Source organism: Gossypium hirsutum, chromosome A06 (genome assembly GCF_007990345.1).
Source record: "Gossypium hirsutum isolate 1008001.06 chromosome A06, Gossypium_hirsutum_v2.1, whole genome shotgun sequence".
Classification (NCBI taxonomy): domain Eukaryota; kingdom Viridiplantae; phylum Streptophyta; class Magnoliopsida; order Malvales; family Malvaceae; genus Gossypium; species Gossypium hirsutum.
Window position 1 is genome coordinate 127,623,871 of NC_053429.1, and position 23,311 is coordinate 127,647,181.

Below are 23,311 nucleotides of genomic sequence, written 5' to 3' on the forward strand. Positions count from 1 at the left end.
ACTCTAAACTTAGAAGACTTGATTTATGCTTTCTGCCCTAAAGCCTCTCTCTCTCTCTTTCAGTTCACCATCCAAGAAAGGTCTCTTAATTTCAAACTCTTGTACTCGCCAGATTTGTTGGGTTATCAATTATTTGCCAAAAGTACCCTTTTCTTCATTTTCAATGTCAAAGCCCAAATAGCGCCGCCGTCGAACCATGATCGTTAGAACCTACGGTCGCCGCACCCGTGGTTTAACCAGGACTTTCTCCGACTCCCTAAACGACTACGTTTCCGACTCCCCTCCACTCTCTCAAGAAACGGTGCCGTCTGAGGACGTGTATAGTTTCCCTTTTGCCACTCAAGAGTCATCTTCCTTTTGGCCATCATCACAAGAATTCAACGACGACGTTTATAAGGACCGTGTAACGACAGGTTTGGAAGCATCCCACGGTGGTTTCGGTTTCGACGATTTGGGAAACGACGTCGTAGGGAGATCTAAGAAGCAGAAACAAAGCCAGGTTAAGAAAGAGGTTAGGGATTCTTTAATTCCTTGGATTTCGGTCACTTCGTCTTTGATGGAAGCTCAAGAGTACGGGGAAATGATGGAACATGTTGATGAGGTTAATTTCGCTCTCGATGGGTTAAAGAAAGGTCAACCAGTGAGGATCAGAAGAACGAGTCTTTTGTCTTTGCTTTCAGTTTGTAGTACGGCTCAACAAAGGCGACTTTTGAGAACTCATGGGTATGTTTTGAATTCTTGTCTGAGGGTTTTTTTGGGGGGGGGTAAATTTAGTGATTTGGGCATCTGGGTAGTGTTAATTTTGCGGGGATTATTGAAATTTGGATGTAGATTCTAGTATGATTCAAATGGACTAGTGAATTTTGGGCATCTGGGAAGTGTTAATTTTGCGATCGATTTTTGAAATTTGAATGTAGATTCTAACATGGCTGTTATTTTTATTGATTCAAATGGACTATTGATTTGGGCATCTGGATAGTGTTAATTTTGTATGGGTTTTTGGAATTTTGATGTAGATTCTAGTATGATTCAAACGGACTATTGATTTGGGCATCTGGGAAGTGTTAATTTTGCGATGGATTTTTTAAATTAAAATCTAGATTCTAGCGTGAAACTGCTTTATTGATTCAAATGGATTAAGGGGTGTTTTTGACTCGTGGTTTTAGGCTTTTAGGGTTATAGATTAAAAATGTTGGGATGAGTTTGAAAATTTAAATTCCTTTTGGTGGATCTCTATATTCTCTGAAGTAGTGTTTGGTTGGATTTCAGAGTATGAATTTAGTTCAAAATTAGTATAAGTTCTGTGATAAAACATGTATATATATTAATCTGTTCAGCTTATTTGGCTTTCTGAATTTATACTTTTAAGTTCTTACAGTTGATTTCATTCCCTATCTAAAAGAATGATATAGATAAAAAGATTGAGTGGGTTCTCTGAGTAAATATATATATTTAACCAAGGATATGCATGATGGTTCTATTGTCTTCTGGAGGGTATAATTACTGTGATTTACTTTGCATTCCTTAGTCTGGCATTGCAAATATGTTCATTTCAGGATGGCAAAGACAATAATTGATGCTCTTTTGGGTCTCAACTTTGATGACACCCCAAGCAATCTTGCTGCTGTTGCTCTTTTCTATGTCTTGACAATTGATGTAAGTTTTTCAGTACTTGAAGCTGCAAGAATATATTAGATATCATTTATGCATCATAAGTTGTAGCTTATATACTTTTTCACTTGTTTGCATCCATTTTTTAAGATCACCTTTTGGATTTAGTTAAATCAAATGTTTGGAATATGTTAATAATAGTATTAATTAAGATCTGTATGAATCTATTATGTCAGGATCAAGATGAGCGTCTCCTAGAATCACCTAGTTGCATTCGCTTTCTAATTAAATTGTTGAAGCCAGTCATCCCCACTGCTAAAGAAAACAAAACAGGGAAAGTAGGTTTTAAGCTTTTGGCACTATGCAAGGATGCTGGCATCCAACGAAATACAACTAAATCGTCGGATTCAAGCTCTGCTGAGATTATTTCCAAAGTCGAGGAAATTCTTGTTAGTTACAAGGAAATGAAGTCAAGATGTGGGGATGATAGTGATTTAAGAAGGCCAGAATTAAACCCAAAATGGATAGCTTTGTTGATTTTGGAGAAAGCTTGTTTGTCAAAAATTTCTCTTGAAGGTATTGTATAGAATATCCGGGAGTTTTAAGCATTTATTTATAGATTGTCTTATTGGAACTGTAATGGTAGCTTAAACGGTTAAACCAAACACGCTCACTTATATGTACTTATAAATACATACTCATCTGACTGGTTACTTCTTTCATTCTTTGCTGATTGCTTTCTTTTCTTGCTTTTTGCACTGTTTTGTTCATTCAGATGCAACTGGCATGGTAAGGAAAACTGGGTGCAATTTGAAGGAAAAACTGAGAGAGTATGGAGGACTTGATGTTGTCTTTGAAGTGGCTTTGGAATGCCATTCTGTTTTGGAGGTGTGATCTTGTATGTTATATCTCATTTCTGTTCTATTGCATATCAACTGAAGGAGATTGAGTAATACTGCTTTAAATATTGAGAGAGTCATCTGTTCTCTCTCTTACATTAATCCATTCACTAGGAATTAGCAAATTTTTATGCATATATATATGTTTGACATCATTCATTGTTGATGGTGTATGATATAACGCGATAACTTCTCTGCAGGGTTGGTTGGAGCAGAGTTCGTCTTCTCCTCTTATAGAAGATAAAAAAGATGTGCAGAGCTTGGTGCTGCTTTTAAAATGTTTGAAGATCATGGAAAATGCTGCATTTCTCAGTAGCGACAATCAGGTACTCAAGTCTTGATTTTGAGTTGTTTTGTATTTTATTTTCTTTTTCAACTTGGTTTGTATAACTTAAAACTGCCATTTATGTAAGCTCTTAAAATCTAAATGTCTCACTTCCCCCCCCCTTGATTGCAGAGTCATTTGTTAGAAATGAAAGGGCAATTGAACTCTCATGGATCTAGAATATCTTTTACAAAGCTTGTTGTAAGTCTAATCAAGATTCTCTCAGGTAACTGGTTGTGCAATTACTACTTTGAAACATCTCTTTTCTTTTTGCATCCTCTTTTATCTGTTGAAAGATTTTTGCATTGTGATTTACCAATGTCATTGTTTCCAGGGCTTTATCTTAAGAGTTCTTCTGCATCATCCAGTACTGATAGGGACTGTAGTAGTTCTAAGGAAATGGCTAATGCTGATATTTTTGCTCCAACTGCAGAATATAAAGGTATTAGGCAGTCTGATTAATATCGATAAATATATCTTTCTAGTGGCTGCTACTGGACTTAATCGATTCTTTTTAACTTGGCAGTGGATAGACGTGATGTTGTCTCCACGAGTTCGTCTGAAAAGTCCTCTAGCTTGGATTGGTCCTTCTCTGGAAAGAGCTTCAATACATCCCAGAATGATCCAGGGCCCTCAACTCGGTGGTTGGGTCATTCTGTGTCTAGTTCCCAAACTGCTACTGCATCTTCAAATGACGGTTGTTTACCAAAGATGAGAGTCCATTCTTCTAGTGGGAAATTAGGAAGTTCATTTGATAGAATACCTGGAACAAGCAATAGATCAGGGACTCTTTGTGAGAGATCTGATGGTAATAAAAATGGCAACCAGCAACTTTTAGAGGATAGTCAAGATCCTTTTGCATTTGATGATGAAGATTTTGTGCCTTCGAAGTGGGATGTACTATATGGGGAAAAAAAGAAATCCAGAACCAAAAAACATGGGAAACTCGGGCTAAGAAAGAGAGAAATCCAAGATGAGCATCATTTCCAATTTAAAATGAGCCAACAAGAATCAAGCAATGGGGAAATTTGCCAGAGAGAAAATGAAGAATATCATCATTCTAATGCAACTTCTTGTTCTCAAAGTACTGAAGAAGAATATTCCAGTCTTCTGTCAGACTGCCTTCTTGCTGCTGTCAAGGTATTCTTGAATATGTAGTTTACATTTCATCCTACCATTGCAGTGCTTGTTTTTAGCTTCAATGGGTAATCATACTTTATTCTGCTTCTTGAATCATCCAAATGTATTTGTTGGATTGAATTGGCCTGTGTACTTTGATAGACAAAATTAATAGACAAAATTAAGGTAAAAGTACCATGGAGGCCCCTGTTCCAGTAGTTAGATTGCATTTTGCCCCTTCTACACAAAATCTGGGAAAACTAGTCTCTATACATTAGATTAAAGAGCAAATTGGTCCTATTTGTTAAAAGTTTCATCCGTTAGTACTGCTTAAAACTGTTGCGGTTGAGAGAATGTCTGACATGTGACGTGCCACGGGTATCTCATGCTAATGTACAGGGACCAATTTTAACAACAAAAAATGGATGAAACTTTTAACAAAAGAATCAGTTTGCTCTTTGATCTAATATATCGGGACCCATTTTTTGAGTAGAAGCGGTAAAATGCAATCCAACTCCTAGTATAAAGGCCTCCATGGTACTTTTACCACAAAACTAAACACGTTGATGTCCTATATGTTTTTTGTTACACTAGTGTATGTGTGTGTTTTCTAATATCAAATAGTGGGGCTGTTATCTTGACAGGTTTTGATGAACTTAACAAATGACAACCCTCTTGGCTGTCGACAAATTGCTTCTTCTGGGGCCCTAGAGACCTTGTCTTCATTGATTGCAAGCCACTTCCCGTCATTCTGCTCATATTTACCTCGCATCAATGAAATGGAAGAAACTTCAAGTGACATACCTCTTACTGATTCAGAGTTAGATTTCCTCGTAGCAATACTTGGTCTGCTTGTAAACCTTGTGGAGAAAGATGAATACAACAGGTTAGTTTACCTTTTTCATATTCAGTGCAGTGTTTACAAAGCACTGGGACATAACAATTAAGTGCCATGTTTCTATGCAGATCACAGCTTGCAGCAGCTTCTGTTTGTTTACCAAATTCGAAAGGGTCAACAGAGGAGAGTCGCATGGCTGTGATTCCATTGCTATGTGCCATCTTTCTTGCAAACCTTGGAGAAGATGATGCAGCTGGTGAAGTTCTGTCTTGGGTGAGGACTTCTCTATAAGATAATCTGCCCCCCATCTCTCTTTCCTAGTGGTGTAATTGGGCCAAGCTGAGCCAGAATACTGTTAAGCTTGAGCTCGAGCTTGGCTCAAACTTGATCCAACATCTTTTTTTAAGCTTGAGCTCTGCTTTAGATATAATTGAGCTACATGAGCTCGATTAAGTTCATTTACCAATTGTTGTATTGAAGCTCGAGCCTGGCTCGATAATTAAGCCTAGGGTTAATAATACACATAATAAGGGCAATCACATAATTTAATAATATAAAAATATGAAATGCTCAATAAAGCTTGCGAGCTGTTCGAGTCAAGCATTACTAAGCTCAAATCTGGCTTGGCCAATAACTTGAGTTGCTCGAGCTCGGTTTGATAATTACTGAATTGAGTTCGAACTTTTTCCAAGTTGGACTCGAATAGAGCTTGCGAGTACCGGTGTCTCATTTACATCCCTACTCTTTCCTCACTACTCCTCACAACACGGAGCATTATGTTTTTCGTGGTAGTGGACTTTAATATTTTATCATGTTTGACATGCCTTAAATCTTCATTGTATTGTATCATACAGAATAATGAAGTGGCCTTGCTACAAGAAGAGAAAGAAGCTGAGAAGATGATTTTAGAAGCCTATGCAGCTTTACTACTTGCATTTCTTTCTACCGAAAGGTTGGTGTATTCCTTTTTATCTGCCCCGGTGCTCCTTTCGATATTTTATTACTGAACTGTTTTTTTTCTACTTTCTATTGGCAGTAAGCGCACACGAAATGCTATTGCTGATTGTCTCCCAAATCGCAGTCTATCAATTTTGGTTCCAGTGTTGGAGAGATTTGTGGTACGTCTTTAATTTTAAAATACCATGAAAACAATGAAATTAGCAGCTACATTATCTGTATGTTGGCATCATATTAGAGTTGATTGTAACTTACTCATCACGTGGTTAAGGCCAGGAATTTTGAGCTTTTCTTTTTCTCGACATAAGTTACGAGATATAGCCCTCCAAGGATCCTTCAAAAAAATGAACATACCTGTGTTTAAAATTCACATCCGAGTCCAACTAACATAGATTTTGGCTATAAGGTTTTGTTAGTTGGTCGTGATCATTTTTGCGTGAATGTACTTGAGAGGTCCCTCTATTATAGGGACCTGATCGGTAGTGTCTCTACTATTAAATAGATCAATTTAGTCCCTATGCTATTTAAAAGAATCAAATAAGGCCAAATTGGAATATAGTTAACATTTACTATTTAAAAAATATCATTTATTGTTTAACGGAGTTAATATTTTTAGAGTTTTTATGGTTCTGTAAGTGATATCTTTTGTTTGGAACTGAATTGCAATTAAAAAGATAATAATTTTCAAGAATTTTTTATACTATAAATGGTAACTTTGTTACAATTTGGACTTGTTTGATTTTTTTTAATAGTAGAGGGACTAATTTGATCCAATCCCTGTCATTTTTGTTACATGGTTTGATAATGCCTTTCCTCTGACCTGAAACTATTTACTGGATGACTTTGGGAACATCTTGATGCAATCTCGTAATCTATTAACACACGTCCATTTCTCTTTGTGCAGGCGTTTCATTTTACGTTAAACATGATTTCTCCGGAGACTCATAAAGCTGTGAACGAAGTGATCGAGTCGTGTAGGATACCATGAGAGATCTAATGAAAACTTCTGTACAGCCAACGTTCTCCATTTTAGATTAGCTGCACCACCTGCAGATGAGGACGGGACTTGCCGGAAAACTGTATCAAGCTAAGCTCTCTGTTATAGTGCATTGAACGTTTTGTTTTTGCTTTTACCCACCCACCATTGTTCTTTTTTCTGTATTTCTCTTTTCTGATAATATTATTATTATTCTTTTTGTAACCCTATTTCATCTTCTTCAAGCAGGCCTATACACGTATATGAAAGTGAAAGCATCTTCAATTAGTTTTTCTTTGCCTTGTGTATCTAACGTATATATAGTCCATATATATATAGTGCTAAACTGTGTGCTTCTAGATTTTGTTGATATTTAGATTTGTTTATGAGGCAGATGATTTCTTTTGACTCGTATTGGCTTGGACAATGAAAGTTTTACCTTGGAATAATTTCGGTTTGATCTAAGGACTTTATTTAAATTTAATTATAAACGGTTAAATCTCTACTTGGGGTCTGAAGTTGATAGGGATTTCAACTTTTTTTTGTACGATAATTGTACTTATATTTGTTACATTGGAGTTTGAATTTGTTTTTTGTTTAAATTAGTCCTTGAACTTGACATTTTTTATATTAGAGCTTGAACTTGATAATTGTTTATACATTGGGGCTTGTAAGGTTTTCATGGAAATATCACAAATTAATTTGGACAAATCAAGTTTTAATATGAAAATAATTGTCAGGTTCAGGTTTTCATTTGGTCACGATATTTGTAGTTTACACAATGTTACTTTTAATTCAATTAAGAAATTATTGAAATTTAGTAAATATTATTATGATTTTTGAGAATATTTGTTATTTTATAATTTTATAAAATCTAGAAAAATACACTTGATGAAATTCAAACTTCACTTTATCTATTATTTACAACAATTTTTTTATAAGTATATTTAAGTTTTTTTCACCCATATTGTGGGTGTGTTATAATTTAGTATATATTTATACTATTATTTAAATCACTAACGGTGATAGAAGTTAATTGGACACAAACAGAAAATTTACTAGATAACTGAACTTTTAAAACAAATGTCATGTATTAAAAGGAGTTAAAAAGGCAAAAAAATCTCTCCTTTCTCTTAATTTTAAAATTGAGCAAATTTGTTTTTCTAAAAAAGAATGGAGCAATTTAAAACCTATCAATTTCGAAAGTGAGCAATTAATGACAATTAATCACAAAGTCAATATTTTCATCAATTGTACATGGTTTTGACTGTCATAATAACAAATTTAGCTCTTAAAGTTTGTACATTTTATCAATTTGGTCCTAATTCAATCAGTTTATCCCACAATATGTGTAAATGTTGAGGTTTTTAGAATTAAAGCCAAAATGACACTATATGTAAACATCGAAGGCTGAATTTATTATTTTACCTTTCAAAATTATGTACAATTGACAAAAGATAATAACGCTCGTTGCTCATTTTCGAAATTCACAATGATTAAATTATTCTAATTTTCTTTAGATGGACCAATTTGCTTGATTTTGGAATTGAAAAGGACTAGAGAGGTCTTTTTTACTGGGGTTAAATCACTATTTGAGGCTTAAACTTGGCAACAACTCCTACGTTGGAGCTTGAACATTTTTTTTTGTCCAAGTTAGTCTTTGAACTAGACAATTGTTCTCATATTAAAGCTTGAACTTAACAATTGTTCCTAACTACATCGACAATGAACTACAATTAAAAACAATGTCAGAAGTCCCTATAAGACACTTCAATATTAATGATGCACAAAACCAGTCCTCCAACGCTAAATCAATAGATGCTAAGGTTGGCCCGACCTCCTTCGAAACTTCCTAAAAATGAAATGTCACAAAACCAAAACTAAATGAAACAACTAAGAAAAACACTAGAAAGCTACTAGTACTACCACCGTTATTGCTTTTAAAGAAAATAGAGCGGACTATTATCACCACCGCCACTTTCAAAGAAAGCAGAATGATTTTTTATTTACGCATACTTCCGCTTGATAGCCCGAAACGAAAGGTGGTTAGCAAGGGCCTTGCCCCCCCTCCCAAATGGGAAATTGCTTCTTCATATTCCAAAAATTTATAAAATTTCAAGTTAATATATGATAAAATTATAGTTTGACCCTTTAAAATGTTAAAATTTAAATTTAATCTTTTTGAAAACCAGAAAGATATAAGCAATACAAGGATGAAATTGCATTTTAACTCTCATAAAAATATATAACTTACTCCAAAAAAAAGTTTCTCATTTCACTCATATCGATAGCATCTAATGAAATTCATCCAAAAAAAACCACAAAAACGATTAAAATGCCAAAAATAGAGAAGAACCAAAAGAAACTTTCAAAGAAGAATGAAGAGAAAAATAATAAATAAAATCTATGACTTTTTTTTTTAATTGAAAATGCCTTTGGCTTACGCAAAAATGATGTATCCCTTATAATGGCAATAACAATGACTAGTTTCCTTTTACCCAATTGAGTTATACAATCAACTAAATCACATTACATATGTTTAATCAAAATCGAAATTTTCGGATATCATGATGAGTTTGAATGTGTTTAAGTTTATAAAAATACTTATATATTTAAGATTTTAAGAAATTTATGAGTAATTTAAAATTTTTATCCTCGTTTTTTTAAGTTAAATTTAATTATTAATCTTTCAAAACGAGTGAAATTTACCTTTTGCAAAAGAAATAATGACTAAAACATCAATTTTTAATTATGCTAGCATGACAACTCGAGGGCAATATATGTATACTTCATACTGAGATGACCTATTTGTCTTATATATCACGCTAACAAATAATTTAATAATTACAAAAAAATTCAAAAATAAATTATAAAAAGTTCATAAAAATTAATAAAAAGTACACGTGAATTGTTATGCGAAATGATCAAACTCGACTCTTATTAAAAGATTAAAAGCTAAATTTAGCTTAAAAAAGATAATAATATGAATTTTTATTAAATACAAAAACCAAATAAAATTGGGAAATTCCATTTGATATACGAAATGTTGAAATTTTTACGATAAGAAAAGTACTGAGTTTTAGTAGTTACCAATTAGCTAACTCCTTCTAATACAATAAGAAAAGTCCTAACTTCTTATTCTCATCATTGTCAAATTATGGAAGTTGCGTGTGCAACACTATTTCTATAATTCCAATTCAAAGAAAAGAAATTCCAGGTCTAATTATTGTTTTAGTCCTTTATTATGGTCTAATTATTGTTTTAATCCTTTATTATGTTGAAACTTGAGATTTAATCTCTCTATATTAATAATTTAATCCCTTTACTTCTGTAATGTTATTAATAGGTCTAGATCGATAATAGCGTTAGTCGTTGCTATTAAAGTGATTGGTTGCCTTTTTTGGTAATAAAAACAACCTTTTAAGTCTTTTATTGGCAAATAAATTTTGGGTTTACATGCAAAATGGACCTCAAACTTATGGCTTTCTCACTTAGGTATTTGAAGTTATTTTTTAATATTATGTTGGAAGTTGAGATTTAGTCCCTCTGTGTTAATAATTTGATCCCTCTACTTTTATAATATTGTTAGTGGATCCAAATTGATAACAATATTAGTTGTTGTTAGAGTGATTACAATAAATTTTTTTATAAGAAAAATGACCTTTTTAAGTATTCTGTTGTCAAATAAATTTAGGCTTGAATGCAAAAATAGTAACTAAAGGTTTTTTTTTGTCAAAATAGTACCTAAAACATCAATTTTGCCGTATTTTACCTCAAAAAATGATACCAGTTACTAAGATTTTGGCATGTGACATATTCTTATTGGACATCATACACTTTTTGAGTAAAACGAGATAAAATTGATAGTTTAGGTATCACTTGACAAAAAAAAAAGATACATAAGTGGGAAAGTTGGTGTAGTTTGGGAGGTAAATTTGTAGTTAAGCTATAAATTAATTATTGGTTGAACATGATTAATTGGATTTTCATACGGCCCTAATTGTATCATTGAATAATAAAATTAAAAAAAAAAAGAAATTTCACTCCATGGTGTTTTCAATTTGGACCTACTAATAACATTACAAAAATAGATGACCAAATTCAAGGGCGAAGCTAGAAATTTTTTTTGAGGGTCCAGAATTAAGTTATAAATTTTGATAAGAGTTAAAATGCAATTTCACCATAGTATTAGCTAATATCTTTTTAATTTTTTAAAGGATTGAATTAAAATATTATAATTTTAGGGGGCCAAAGTGCAATTTCATCATACTATTTTATGATTTTATATATTTTAAATGGTAAAAATGTAATTTTTTTCAACTTTTTGGGGCCAAGCCCCTGCCTCCCCGCCCCCGCCACCCTTGACCAAATTCTACCAAATCAAAGGAAAATAACAAATAAAACTTTTCTTCCAATATAGTATAAGGACTAAAAATGTAATTAGACCAAAACATTGAAGCAAAATTCGTTTATATATAAAGCCATGCAACGTTGATCAATCACCATAGTGCTCAAATCCAAAACAATGGCTACGGTTTCCCCATCCATTACCTCTTCGTTCCTTCCAAAAAAATCCAAATTTTCTGTAATTAAAAATCCTAAATCCAAAAACCTTAAATCAATTCCCTGCAAAGCCATTAATGGTGAACAAGAACACCCTCAGCACAAGTTTGATCGAAGGGACGTTCTCATTGGCCTTGGAGGCCTTTATTATGGAGCAGCTAGCCTTAACGATGCAATGGCGGCCCCGATATCTGCCCCAGAGATGGAAAAATGTGGTCGTGCCGATGTGCCCCAAGGTGTCCCGACGACCGATTGTTGCCCACCGGTGTCAAAAAAGATCTTAGATTTTAAACCGCCATTTTCAAATTCACCAGTACGAGTCCGGCCGGCGGCGCATTTAGTCGATGACGAATATATAAGGAAATATACTAAGGCGATTGAGCTTATGAAAGCTCTTCCACATGATGATCCACGTAGTTTCATGCAACAAGCTAATGTTCATTGTGCTTATTGTGAAGGTGCTTATGATCAAGTAGGGTTTCCAAATCTTGAACTTCAAGTTCATAATTCATGGCTTTTTTTCCCTTTTCATCGATATTATTTATATTTTTTCGAGAGGATTTTAGGCCATTTGATTGATGACCCGACTTTCGCTTTGCCGTTCTGGAACTGGGATTCTCCTGCCGGTATGCGGATGCCTGCTATGTTTACGGATACTAACTCATCTCTTTATGATAAGTTTCGTAACTCGAGGCATTACCCGCCAACAACGGTGGATTTGGATTATAACGGTGAGGACGAAGACGAAACGAAAATGAACAAAGATCAAGTGAAAAGTAACCTAAGGATTATGTATAGGCAAATGGTTTCAAATGCTAAAACCCCTAGACTATTCCTCGGTGGACCATTTCGAGCTGGTGATGAACCATATCAAGGTTCGGGTTCTATCGAAAATGTTCCGCATGGACCTGTTCATGTATGGTGCGGCGACGATAAACAACCCAACGGTGAAGATATGGGAACTTTTTATTCAGCTGCGAGAGACCCCATTTTTTACGCTCATCATTCGAACGTTGATCGAATGTGGAGTATTTGGAAAACCATAGAAAATATCAAGAGAAAAGATTTAAATGATCCGGATTGGCTTAATGCATCGTTTCTTTTCTATGATGAAAACGCGAATCTGGTTCGTGTTAAAGTTCGTGATTGTCTTGACCATCGAAAATTAGGTTATGACTATCAATTTGTTGATCTTCCATGGTTGAAAGAGAAGCCAACACCACGAAAGCTAACAAAGAAGAACAAAGCCCCGCCGCCGCCTGTTCCGAGCACGGAATTCGTTTTGGATAAACCGGTGAGGGTGAACGTCGAAAGGCCGAGGAAATCGAGGAGCAAAACTGAAAAGGAAGAGAAAGAGGAGATATTGGTGATTGGCATTGAGTTGAAGGGAGATTTGTTTGTCAAATTCGACGTTTACGTGAACGACGAGGATGATGCAGGTTCGAACATTGGGTCTGAAAATACCGAGTTCGCAGGAAGTTATGTTAATGTCCCAAATAAACATAAACAGGGGAAGACATTGAAGACATGTTTGAGATTAGGATTAACAGATTTGTTGGAAGATTTAGGGGCAGATGATGATGATAGTATTGTGGTGACTTTGGTGCCTAAATATGGAAAGGGTAACATCAAGATTAGTGGCATTAAGATTGAGTTTGATAATTAAATTAATTAATAATTATGGGGTTCAATTATTCATGGTTGGTTTGGGAAAATCTTTGAAATTTTCTAGAGTTCTTTCTTAACTTTTCAACTTCCAAGATTGTTGGTATTATATTTATTTTTCAACTCCTCTTTCATTTGTATAATGTATTTGAATTATATAATTTATTTTTATATAATTAAAAATGAAATAATATTCTCTAAAATAATTTTATATAGGCCGGACCAATCTACAAAAACGAAATGGTCCCTAGTAATCAGTCATCCGTCATATCAAATAAATCATCTTCATCTTTGGTAAATTTACCAAGAGTTATAGTCATAGCAATCTTCCTATTCAACTACTTCAACCATTTCCGAGCACCTTATGTTATGGGGGCGTTGGGGGATTCGATTTTTTATGTATAATTTGATTTGTCGTGCAATACCCCTTATAATTAATTGGTTTTGAATATAAAAAATATTTTCTTATATTAGTCCATAACCTGACTTAGGTAAATCCATGAACTCAATTCGTTTATAATAATTGTGGACATTCATATAGATTTTGGTATAATTTTTAAAAATTAAATATTATATATCTAGTTGTTTTAAATTTAAATTAAATAATACATATTTTATGTTACCTTTTAATTTAATGAAATAATTAAAAAAAATTAAAATTAATTATAATGATAATGATAATTTTTTTTAAACAAATCTAATGGTAACAATGATAATTAAATAATATTTAATTCCTTACATAAAAGTTCACGTAAAATAAATTTTATTTATTTAAAATTATTAAAAATAATACTAATTATCCACCTGTTTATTAATTAGTCCACCTTAGCGTCTTAGACTTTGTAATTAATTATATATATAATTCAAACACAATATTTTCCGTTAAATATAAATACAATCTATGAAATTATAAAAATTTTATGTTAAAATGTTTAAATTAAATTATTTTAAGATGGGTAAATTACTTTGATTTTATCGAAGGCTAAAAACTAAAAATGTTTAGATTAAATGTTTTGAATTTTGGGAGGGGCTAAATAAGAATTTTTCCCATTTAGGCAGCCCCTTGCTACGCCCCTGATCTAATTAGTCAAAAAAAGCAAGCTACGATAGAATTTTGTAAGCTTCAGATACTGGTGTTGTTGTATTTATATTATTTTTTAGGTCAATTTTTGTTATTAGTCCCTATACTATTTGTGAATTATAAATATAATTTTTGTAATTTAATTTGGTAACTTTTAGTCTCTATATATTTTTAATTTTAAAATTTCAATATTGACTCTAACGACAACAGTTAAGCCTGTTAAGTTAAATTATGCTATTAGCCCCATAAGTTGTGGATTTAGCCCTTGCTCTCTGATTTGATTATTTTTAGTTCATATCTCATGTTTTTCAAATTTTCAAATTTTAATTTTGACTCAAATGATAGAAGCTAAATCCATTGATTAAAACAATTGTTGCACACACGTTAGTGAAATAAATAGTAATGTAAGATATTTATTTAAATCACAAGATCGAACCTGAACAATATAAATATATATATAAGATCTGGGAAACAAAAATTGAAAATAAAAAGTGGATCGAAATTTTATACTTGTAGGTAGGTAGAAAAATCGACTGGTAGTTGAGGCATGTCTTTACAATTTCCTTATGACAGATTCGGTCGCTCCTTTGGTGCTGGAGAAACTTTGGTTGACTATCTCCCATGATACAACAACGAGATAATCACGATGAAGATGAATTTTTAAGTAAAAATAAAATGGCTCAGTTAAAATTACGAGTTACTTGAATTTGACTTGTTGGACAACTTGAACTACTTGAATTAGGACATGACTTGACAATAATCAAAATAAATTTTAATTTATTAAGCAAAGGTGAATATCTAAGAGTGAGTAGGAGTGAGTAAAAATTGTTTCAAGTGAGTTTATTTGTAACATTCCGAAATAGGGCCTAAACGGAATAGTGGTTGCGAAACCACAAATCCGGGATAGAAAAAAAATTTATTTTATTATTATTTTGAGGTTCATGGTATGATTACATGATTGTGCGAAAATTTCGTGATAAAATTCTATGCATAAAGTGCTTAAGTTGAGGTTAGGGACTAAATCGAATAATTTGCAAAACTTGCATCTAGAAGTTTTTAGTATGAAATTATTTTGGAATATTAATTAGGAGATCTTAAATGTTAATTTGACCAATTTTAAGTTCATGGACAAAATTAGGACATGGAAGGAATTTTTGAAAGTTTAGTAAGGAGGGGCATTTTGGTCATTTGGTTATTAACATTAATAAAAAGGTAAAAATATGATAAAATTGTATCATCTTCTTCAAGTTACCAGCCGAACCTTACCTCTCTACATAGCTGGGGTTTCTTCAACTTTCAAGCTTCATAGTAAGTGATTCCAAGCCCCGTTTTTAATGATCTTTATGTTTTTGAAGTCCCGGTAGCTCGATAAAGCTTATGCTAGCAATAATTTAAGTTAGGAATCAAATTTGGAAAAATACCCATAGGTGAAATTTGTGTATTTTGATGTTTTATGATGGAATATGAGGTTTTAAGTTATGTTAGACAACTTGTGCTACTTGGTTTTAAGTGAAAACGAGTAAAAAGGCTTAATCGGTAAAAATACCTAATAGTCATAAGTACATGTTAGTGTGTGAATTTGATGTTGTCATAGAAGGGAAAAATGATCAGCATGTCATAAAACATAAGAAAATAGGATGAAGTTTAATTTACGAGCCTTGGGGCAAAAGTGCAAATATGTGAAAGTTTAGGGGCAAAAATGTAATTTTTCCAAAGTTTGAGTAAAGGGTTGTTTTGATAAATGTTGATATTAAATAAGCTAAATTTGCTATTATAGATCAAGAAGAGCGAAATTCGGGAGTAGATCGGGGAAAAGAAAAAGTAAAGGACTAAATTGTAAAGTTTAGTCACATTTTGTATCGAGGTAAGGTTACAGTAAATAAATGCAATATTCTTTTATTTTACATTATTATTGTCAATTTCCAGCATTTATATACTTATTTTTTTGAGAATATTTAAAGTCGAATTTAAGGTGAAGTGACAGAGGAAAAGTGTTAGAAAGCCCCAGTTCAACCCTAGGAATGTTAGGATATTAGGGTTGACAGGACAGAACAGAAATGAGCCATGTAAGTCCATATTATAAATATGGATTTGGAGACAGGATTGAGCCATGTAAGTCCATATTATATATGGCATTGGAGACAGGAATAATTCATGTAAGTCCATGTCAAAGACATGGCATTGGCAGGATATTGATAGACAGGAACGACCCTAGTATCCTTAGTATTCCGAGTGGTTCAATGGGTCAGGATACGAGTTAAATTACAGTGAATTAACAGCAAAGGAAAAGTAGATTAATAATATATGAAATTAAAGCTTATTATGTCTATTTTCTTATGGAATAAGAAAAACAGGTAAAGGTATTATATTTTATGATATATCTGAGTTTTAGTGAAACAGGGTCAGAGCGATTTCTGGATCCCTTGTTTCAACTTTGGAAATTCACCATAAATTGTACAAAAGTAATTAGAAGGTATACTTTATATGGTTATAATCCTTGTTGAGTCTAGTTTTAATAAAAACAAACAGCTTAGTGATATGAATTTTGTACAGGAAGAAACATGGTTCGTAGTAAGAAGAGGTTAGTGCAGTCAAGTTTTGAAACAGAGGAAACTTTAACTAATAAACTGTACTAATTGGCCAAGTCAAAAATTCTAGAAAAAAATTAGTAGATAGATATATGAGTCTAGTTTCAGGAAAAATTTAAGGATCTTAATTTCGAGTTTCGGAACTCAAGATATGAATTTTTAGGCGACTATGACGCAGAATGGCAGCACATTCCGAAAAGCTTAAATATACAATTTAAAACTATTTAAGTGATAGATTAAGTTTAGTAATGCCTCGTGCTCGATTCTGGCAACAGTCTCGGGTAAGGAGTGTTACATTATTAGGCAAAGGTGAATATATTATTTTTAAATACTTCATAAAAATAAATATATATATATATATATAATAAATACATTTTTAACCAAAACTCGAATTCAAATAAAACTCAATTAAATTTAATTGATTTAATCGACTAAATTGAAGATGTTAACTCGATTCAGTTAGGTCAAATATGATCAAAATAGATCAATTAATGGTAAAAGTACCATGAAAGCCTTGTACTAGGAGTTGGATTGTATTTTGTTCCCTTTACTAAAAAAATGGGCAAATTAGCCAATGTACGTTAGATCAAAGAGCAAACTGATCTTTTGCGTTAAATAATTTATCTATTTCTACTGTTAAAAGTTGGTCTTTATACATTAACATGAGGTACACATAGCATGCCATGTGTAATTGTCTGGTTATTCTATCAGTCACGCCAATTTGTAACTGTAGAAATGGATGAAATTTTTAATAGAAATGATCAGTTTACTTTTTAATCTACCCTACAGGGGCTAATTTACCATTTCTTAAGTAAAAATGGGAAAATAAATATGACTCCTGGTACATAAGTCTCCATGGTACTTTTACCATCAATTAAATTATGAATTTATTTGATTAATCTTTGGGCTGGAAAAGAAAAAAACATCCAAACAGAGATGTTAGACTAAGTTTAAACATGATATAAACATATTTTATGCTTGTTCAAGCCTGATTTGGCTTGAAATATAACCTAAAGTTTTGCCAAAATCTGTCCTAATTTGTAAATAGCTAATCCAAACTCATTTTAAGTCTACTCGTTTTTTATTTTAAAAAATAATTATTTTAATTTAATATTTTTATATATTTTTTTCATGTATTAAAATTTTATAGATAGTTATCTTAGTATTTTCTAATATTTACATTATAACATTATATATATCTATAAATTTAACTTTTATATGTTATAAATTATATAATATATATAAAGAACTTAACATATTATATTTATAAATATATAAAACAGGCCGGCTAATCTCGGGTTTTAAATGTTTGAGCTTTAACTCATATTCAAAATGAATTTATTTTTTGTTCAAACTGATTTTTTGAGCTTAGTACATTCACTTAAATACTCTCAAATTTCAGGGTAGCCTTCGCTCTTCAACGGTTAACCCGGCTTATAAATAGTTTATTCCCAAAACCTCACGTTTCAACAATGTCGGTTCAGGCCCATCAACCTATAAACTAATCCAACCCATTTAATTTGATACATAGCTTTGCATATAAAATCCGTCACAATTTCAGGTTTTTTTTTGTTTTTTTTCCCTTCTAAAGCCAGCTGTCTAAGGTAATCTGTTTTCAAAATTCCAGCGAATTTATGATTCTTTTTCTTTTTCTCCCCTTTGGTTCCATGGAATTTGGAGATTAAAACTTGGAATCTTTTTAAAAAAATTTGGGTCTTTTTTTTGGCAGGGATTTTCTTTTTTTTTTCTTGTTTGGGAAATCAAATGGGAGTGAAGGTGTTGTTGCACTGATGTCACTGTTTTGGGTTATGATTCGTCAACTAGCTGAAATTCAAGAACAAATGGTATCTTTCTTTCTTTCTTTCTGTTATTGTTTATTAATTTTTATTTGATAATCATGGATAATTTGATCAATCTTTTTACTCTTGTTTTAAGAATTTGAAGTTGTTTTAGTTCATATATATATATATTAGAAGTTAGCTATGCCCTATATAATAATTTTTTTTTCTATTAGCTGAAATCCAAGAACAAATGGTTTCTTTCTTTCTTTCTGTTTTTTTTTTGTTAATTTTGATTTGATAATTGTGGATAATTTGATCAAATTTTTTTACTCTTGTTTTAAGAACTTGAAGTTGTTTTAGTTCATATATAAAATTAGAAGTTAGCTACGCCCTTATGTAAAGAATTTTTTTTTCTATTAGCTGAAATTCAAGAACAAATGATATATTTTCTTTCTGTTTTTGTTTATTAGTTTTGATTTGATAATTGTGGATAATTTGATCAATCTTTTAACTCTTGTTTTAAGAATTTGAAGTTGTTTTAGTTCATATATAAAATTAGAAGTTAGCTGTGCTCATAGGCCATATGTAAAGAAATTTTTTTCTATTAGCTGAAATCCAAGAACAAATGGTATCTTTCTTTCTTTCTTTCTATTTTTGTTTATTAATTTTGATTTGATAATTGTGGATAATTTGATCAATTTTTTTACTCTTGTTTTAAGAATTTGAAATTGTTTTCGTTCATATATAAATTAGAAGTTAGCTACGCCCATATATAAAGAAATTCTTTTTTGTATTAGCTGAAATCCAAGAACAAATGTTATCTTTCTTTCTTTCTTTCTGTTTTTGTTTATTAATTTTGATTTGATAATTGTGGATAATTTGATCAATTTTTTTACTCTTGTTTTAAGAATTTGAAATTGTTTTCGTTCATATATAAATTAGAAGTTAGCTATGCCCATATATAAAGAAATTCCTTTCTGTATCATCTGAAATCCAAGAACAAATGTTATCTTTCTTTCTTTCTTTCTGTTTTTGTTTATTAATTTTGATTTGATAATTGTGGATAATTTGATCAATCTTTTTACTCTTGTTTTAAGAATTTGAAGTTGTTTTAGTTCATATATAAAATTAGAAGTTAGCTGTGCTCATAGGCTATATTTAAAAAAAAAAATTATATTAGATTTGTTAAAGCATATTATGTTGATAATGTGAAGGTAAAAGAGTGGTTCGAGAACCAACTTACCCTCAAAGTTTTGTCCTGACATGGAAGACAGCTTAGGGGTGTCTCTTTAAAGTCACTAAAGTATGTACTCTTGCTCTCCAGTGGCTTTAAGAGGCATCCTTAGGTTCTATTTAGGGTTAGGGAATAAAAGGCGGCGAGGGTGTGTTAGTTCTTTGACAGCATCCAAAGGGGACAATTCTTTTGTGTTATCAAAAGGGATGCCGCCAAGAGGTCAGGCAGGGGCCCTGGCTCCCCCATGTGGCAAAATATCATTTAAAAATCTAAAATTATAAGTTCATGTAATGGTAAAATTTCATTTTGGACCTTCATGATGATAAAATATCAGTTTAATCTCTTTAAAAATTATAAAATAATAAGTATAAACAATGATAAAATTGTACTTTGATCCCCTTAAAAAGTTGATAATTTAACCTTAAAAGTAAGTTTTTGGCTTAGTCCTTGGTTGTCAACATGATATGCTCTAACAATATCGAATCAATGAAATCTTTAATCTTGATGAGGTAAAATTCCACTCTAAGCTATTCTTGTTTTCATTTTTTCAAATTTTCTGCTTTCTTTTCATTGAAGCATGCTAAGAAACACAATAGATTTCCTTTTAATGGAATATTGAAGCCATTGGAGGATTAGTCTATGCATTTCCTTTCGTTGAAGCATGCGTGAAAAACATAATAGATTTCCTTTCGATGGAATATCAAAGCCATCGTAGGATTAGTTCGTAGGATGAAGCTTTTTTAAGTTTCGAATTGTTTCGTTGTTAGGCTTCCTCCAAGAAAGTGATTACGAGGGAAAAGTGGGAAAAGAGATTGAATCATATTAGAATAAGGAAAGAAGACATGAATAAATTGGTGATGAACTTTCTTGTTACTGAGGGTTATGCCGAAGCTGTGGCAAAATTCCGGATGGAAACGGGAACCAAATGTATCCTACAAAGAAAACAAATGCTTACTCTTGTGCTTTACTTACTATGTTCTTAAAGTAGGAAGTTCTGTTTTCCTTATTGTGGATTAGCTGATATGGATGTTGCAATGATCATGGATCGTATGGCTGTTAACAAGGCAGTACAATGTGGAAACATTGAGGATGCGATTGAGAAAGTTAACGATCTAAATCCCAAGGTAATATGTTTGATTACAATATCAATGTGTTAGACTAAATATGAACTTGTAGAAATTGACTGCTTCGATTTGAAATGACCGGTCCCATGTTTAATGATGCTGTAAAGGAAAAAATAATGGCATGCTATTCTTTTGAAACTGTATACACTTTTTAAAATTCATGTTCATTTTGGGTTTTTTTGGTCAGATATTGGATACAAATCCGGAACTCTTTTTCCATCTCCAACAGCAGAGATTGATAGAACTGATTCGGAATGAAAAAATAGAAGCAGCCTTGGAGTTTGCCCAAGAGGAGCTAGCACCTAGGGGAGAAGAAAATGTAACCTCTTATTTTACTTAAAGTTTTGTATGTATAACTGAATTAATCGGTTTTAGATAATACTCGGATCTAAGATGACGATTTTCTACTGCAGCAAAGCTTTTTAGAAGAGTTGGAGAGGACCGTTTCACTCTTGGTTTTCAAAGATGTTTCGAACTGTCCCGTAAGAGAGCTTTTGGATATTTCACAGCGCCTTAAGACAGCAAACGAGGTCAATGCAGCCATTCTTACTAGCCAGAGTCATGAAAAAGGTTTGCATACTATCGATAACATTTGTTCTTTATCATGGGAGATTGGTCGTAAGTTATTATACCTTCTTGCCTTGGCCCGAAAGATGCCTTGGCCCGAAAGATCATTTTAGCAAGTTACTTGTTCAACAAGTAAAAAAATGCAAATATATTCTCCGTGGCATTGTGCTAGATATCGTTTATGCTTTTAGTGGTAAGTAGCAACGACTGTGCATCTCTGGTGCCTTATTGATCTGTTCATCTTTCAACTGAATGGGGTCGTATTATTAAATTGAATATAGTGCCTAAGTTCAAAAAGGATCGGCGATTGCCCTTCTATGATGATTGTTTTTCGATTCTAACCATTTTTACTCGTGTACATATTGATACTTGCATGTCTTGGTTTGATTTAAAACTCGAGACTATTTCTTCTCTTCAGACCCAAAGCTTCATAGCTTGCTAAAGATGCTGATATGGGCACAAAATCAACTAGACGAAAAAGCTACTTATCCTCGGATAAAAGATTTTTCGAAAGCCACACTTGAAAACCCCGCAGTTTGAAAGGTTAGCAAAATCATTGTAACCTCTTCATTGTGATTATAGCTCCGAATTTATTGGATGTCATTGATTAAGACATGGTTTTTTTTAGAAGAATTAGTTGCCTTTGTTCATAGGAGTGCCCCTTTGTATATTTGATGATCATGCATTTTTTCATAGGGATTCCATTTAACATTTTTTTAAGCAAAAAAAAATATTACTGGAAATTTGTTTTAATTACGTTGACTGGTGTCTGGCATGTATATAATGAAATATATATGTGTGTGTGTATATATATTTGTCCGAAATGCTGTTTTTGACAGATAGTTATTTGGCCTGTCTATGGAAAATGATTGAAACAGTAGGGAATGGAGTTTTGCAATAATATTTTTTTGGGTAAACTACACCCAAGGTCACTAAACTTTTAGGAAGTTTATATTTTGTACACTCAACTTCAAAAAGTTACAAAATGGTTGCCGAATTATTCGAAAGGGTTTTTTTTCATAGGTGAAGTCAAGTGCCCCTTTGTATGTTTGATGATCATGCAATTTTTTCCCTCGAGTAGGGATTCCATTTAACATTTTTTAAGGAAAAAAAAGCTTAATCAATTGAAGTTATATATTTAACATTTTGTTTTTAACTACGTTGACTGATGTCTGGCATGTATATAATATATACATATATATATTTGTCTCAAATTTTGTTTTTGACAGATAGTTATTTGGCCTGTCTATGGAGAAAGATTGAAACAGTAGAAAATGGAGTTTTGTAATCATAATTTTCTTTTTAAAAAATTATGGGAAAGTTGAAGGCATGTCGGATTGGGACCAAACTGACAGTCAAATGATTTGTGTCTGGTTTTAATGTAAAGATGGGGCCTGGGGGGATGGATGGGCATGAGATTTTAAACTATTAGCACCAACATGTGAACCCACACATGGATAACATGCAAGCAATTGCAAAGTAAAATTTTAAAAAAAATCTAAGCAATAAATAAAAGGTAAAAATAAAATATTTATGTAATTTTGATTCCATGGACTCTGGATTTTCTTTAAAATTAATTATTTTATATCTAATTAATTCGAGTTTTAAAAATAGTTTTTTTTTTAGTTTAGATCAATTCTGAGTTGAAATTATTTCGAGTTTTAATAATTGCGTTTGAATTTTGAATTTTTTAGATGAAGTTATAATAATTTAGGGTTTTAATTCTTTTAAATCCATGTCATTTCAAAATATTTATTAAATTTAAGGTTATTTTTATTTGAATTGTTTTGAGTTTAAATCGATTTCATATTCGATTTGCAAGAACATTCTTATTCTTGCCTTCAAAATTCAAATTTCTCCACACAACAATTTAAGTTTAGGGTTTTAAGGTTTAAGATTTAGGGTTTAGTCTATATTTGTTGAATTTTTAAGTTCAACTTCAGATTATACCATCTAATTACTTGTCCAAGTCGAAAGTTTTCT

General features: G+C 32.1%; 3 protein-coding genes across 3 annotated transcripts; all 3 read left to right on the forward strand.

The window, feature by feature from the left end:
* LOC121230899 (wings apart-like protein 1) lies at positions 1 to 7,084 on the forward strand. Its single transcript, XM_041116441.1, has 13 exons — positions 1 to 723; positions 1,557 to 1,656; positions 1,848 to 2,187; positions 2,387 to 2,499; positions 2,711 to 2,836; positions 2,968 to 3,061; positions 3,170 to 3,277; positions 3,362 to 3,975; positions 4,599 to 4,840; positions 4,921 to 5,065; positions 5,647 to 5,744; positions 5,829 to 5,910; positions 6,654 to 7,084. The coding sequence occupies exons 1-13, from the start codon at positions 197 to 199 to the stop codon at positions 6,735 to 6,737; spliced, it is 2,673 nt and encodes an 890-aa protein (XP_040972375.1). The 5' UTR covers positions 1 to 196; the 3' UTR covers positions 6,738 to 7,084.
* Positions 7,085 to 11,226: 4,142 nt separating this feature from the next.
* LOC121230900 (polyphenol oxidase, chloroplastic) lies at positions 11,227 to 13,166 on the forward strand. Its single transcript, XM_041116442.1, has one exon. The coding sequence runs from the start codon at positions 11,251 to 11,253 to the stop codon at positions 12,952 to 12,954; it is 1,704 nt and encodes a 567-aa protein (XP_040972376.1). The 5' UTR covers positions 11,227 to 11,250; the 3' UTR covers positions 12,955 to 13,166.
* A 4,939-nt stretch (positions 13,167 to 18,105) lies between these two features.
* Positions 18,106 to 22,135, forward strand: LOC121202876 (protein GID8 homolog). Its single transcript, XM_041116443.1, has 7 exons — positions 18,106 to 18,226; positions 18,352 to 18,466; positions 20,405 to 20,564; positions 20,655 to 20,761; positions 20,949 to 21,080; positions 21,175 to 21,331; positions 21,747 to 22,135. Exons 2-7 carry the CDS (start codon positions 18,413 to 18,415, stop codon positions 21,866 to 21,868), a joined length of 732 nt encoding a protein of 243 aa, XP_040972377.1. The 5' UTR covers positions 18,106 to 18,226; positions 18,352 to 18,412; the 3' UTR covers positions 21,869 to 22,135.
* The last annotated feature ends 1,176 nt before the right edge of the window (positions 22,136 to 23,311 follow it).

What these genes read in the sequence shown, in the direction of transcription:
- LOC121230899 (XM_041116441.1), top strand. Translation starts at nt 197, where the DNA reads ATGATCGTTAGAACCTACGGTCGCCGCACCCGTGGTTTAACCAGGACT. An exon ending in CTGGTGAAGTTCTGTCTTGG is followed by an intron (nt 5,066 to 5,646) that starts GTGAGGACTTCT and finishes TGTATCATACAG; the next exon opens with AATAATGAAGTGGCCTTGCT. An exon ending in CAGTGTTGGAGAGATTTGTG is followed by an intron (nt 5,911 to 6,653) that starts GTACGTCTTTAA and finishes CTCTTTGTGCAG; the next exon opens with GCGTTTCATTTTACGTTAAA.
- LOC121230900 (XM_041116442.1), top strand. Translation starts at nt 11,251, where the DNA reads ATGGCTACGGTTTCCCCATCCATTACCTCTTCGTTCCTTCCAAAAAAA.
- LOC121202876 (XM_041116443.1), top strand. Translation starts at nt 18,413, where the DNA reads ATGTCACTGTTTTGGGTTATGATTCGTCAACTAGCTGAAATTCAAGAA. An exon ending in CACCTAGGGGAGAAGAAAAT is followed by an intron (nt 21,081 to 21,174) that starts GTAACCTCTTAT and finishes TTTCTACTGCAG; the next exon opens with CAAAGCTTTTTAGAAGAGTT. An exon ending in TAGCCAGAGTCATGAAAAAG is followed by an intron (nt 21,332 to 21,746) that starts GTTTGCATACTA and finishes TCTTCTCTTCAG; the next exon opens with ACCCAAAGCTTCATAGCTTG.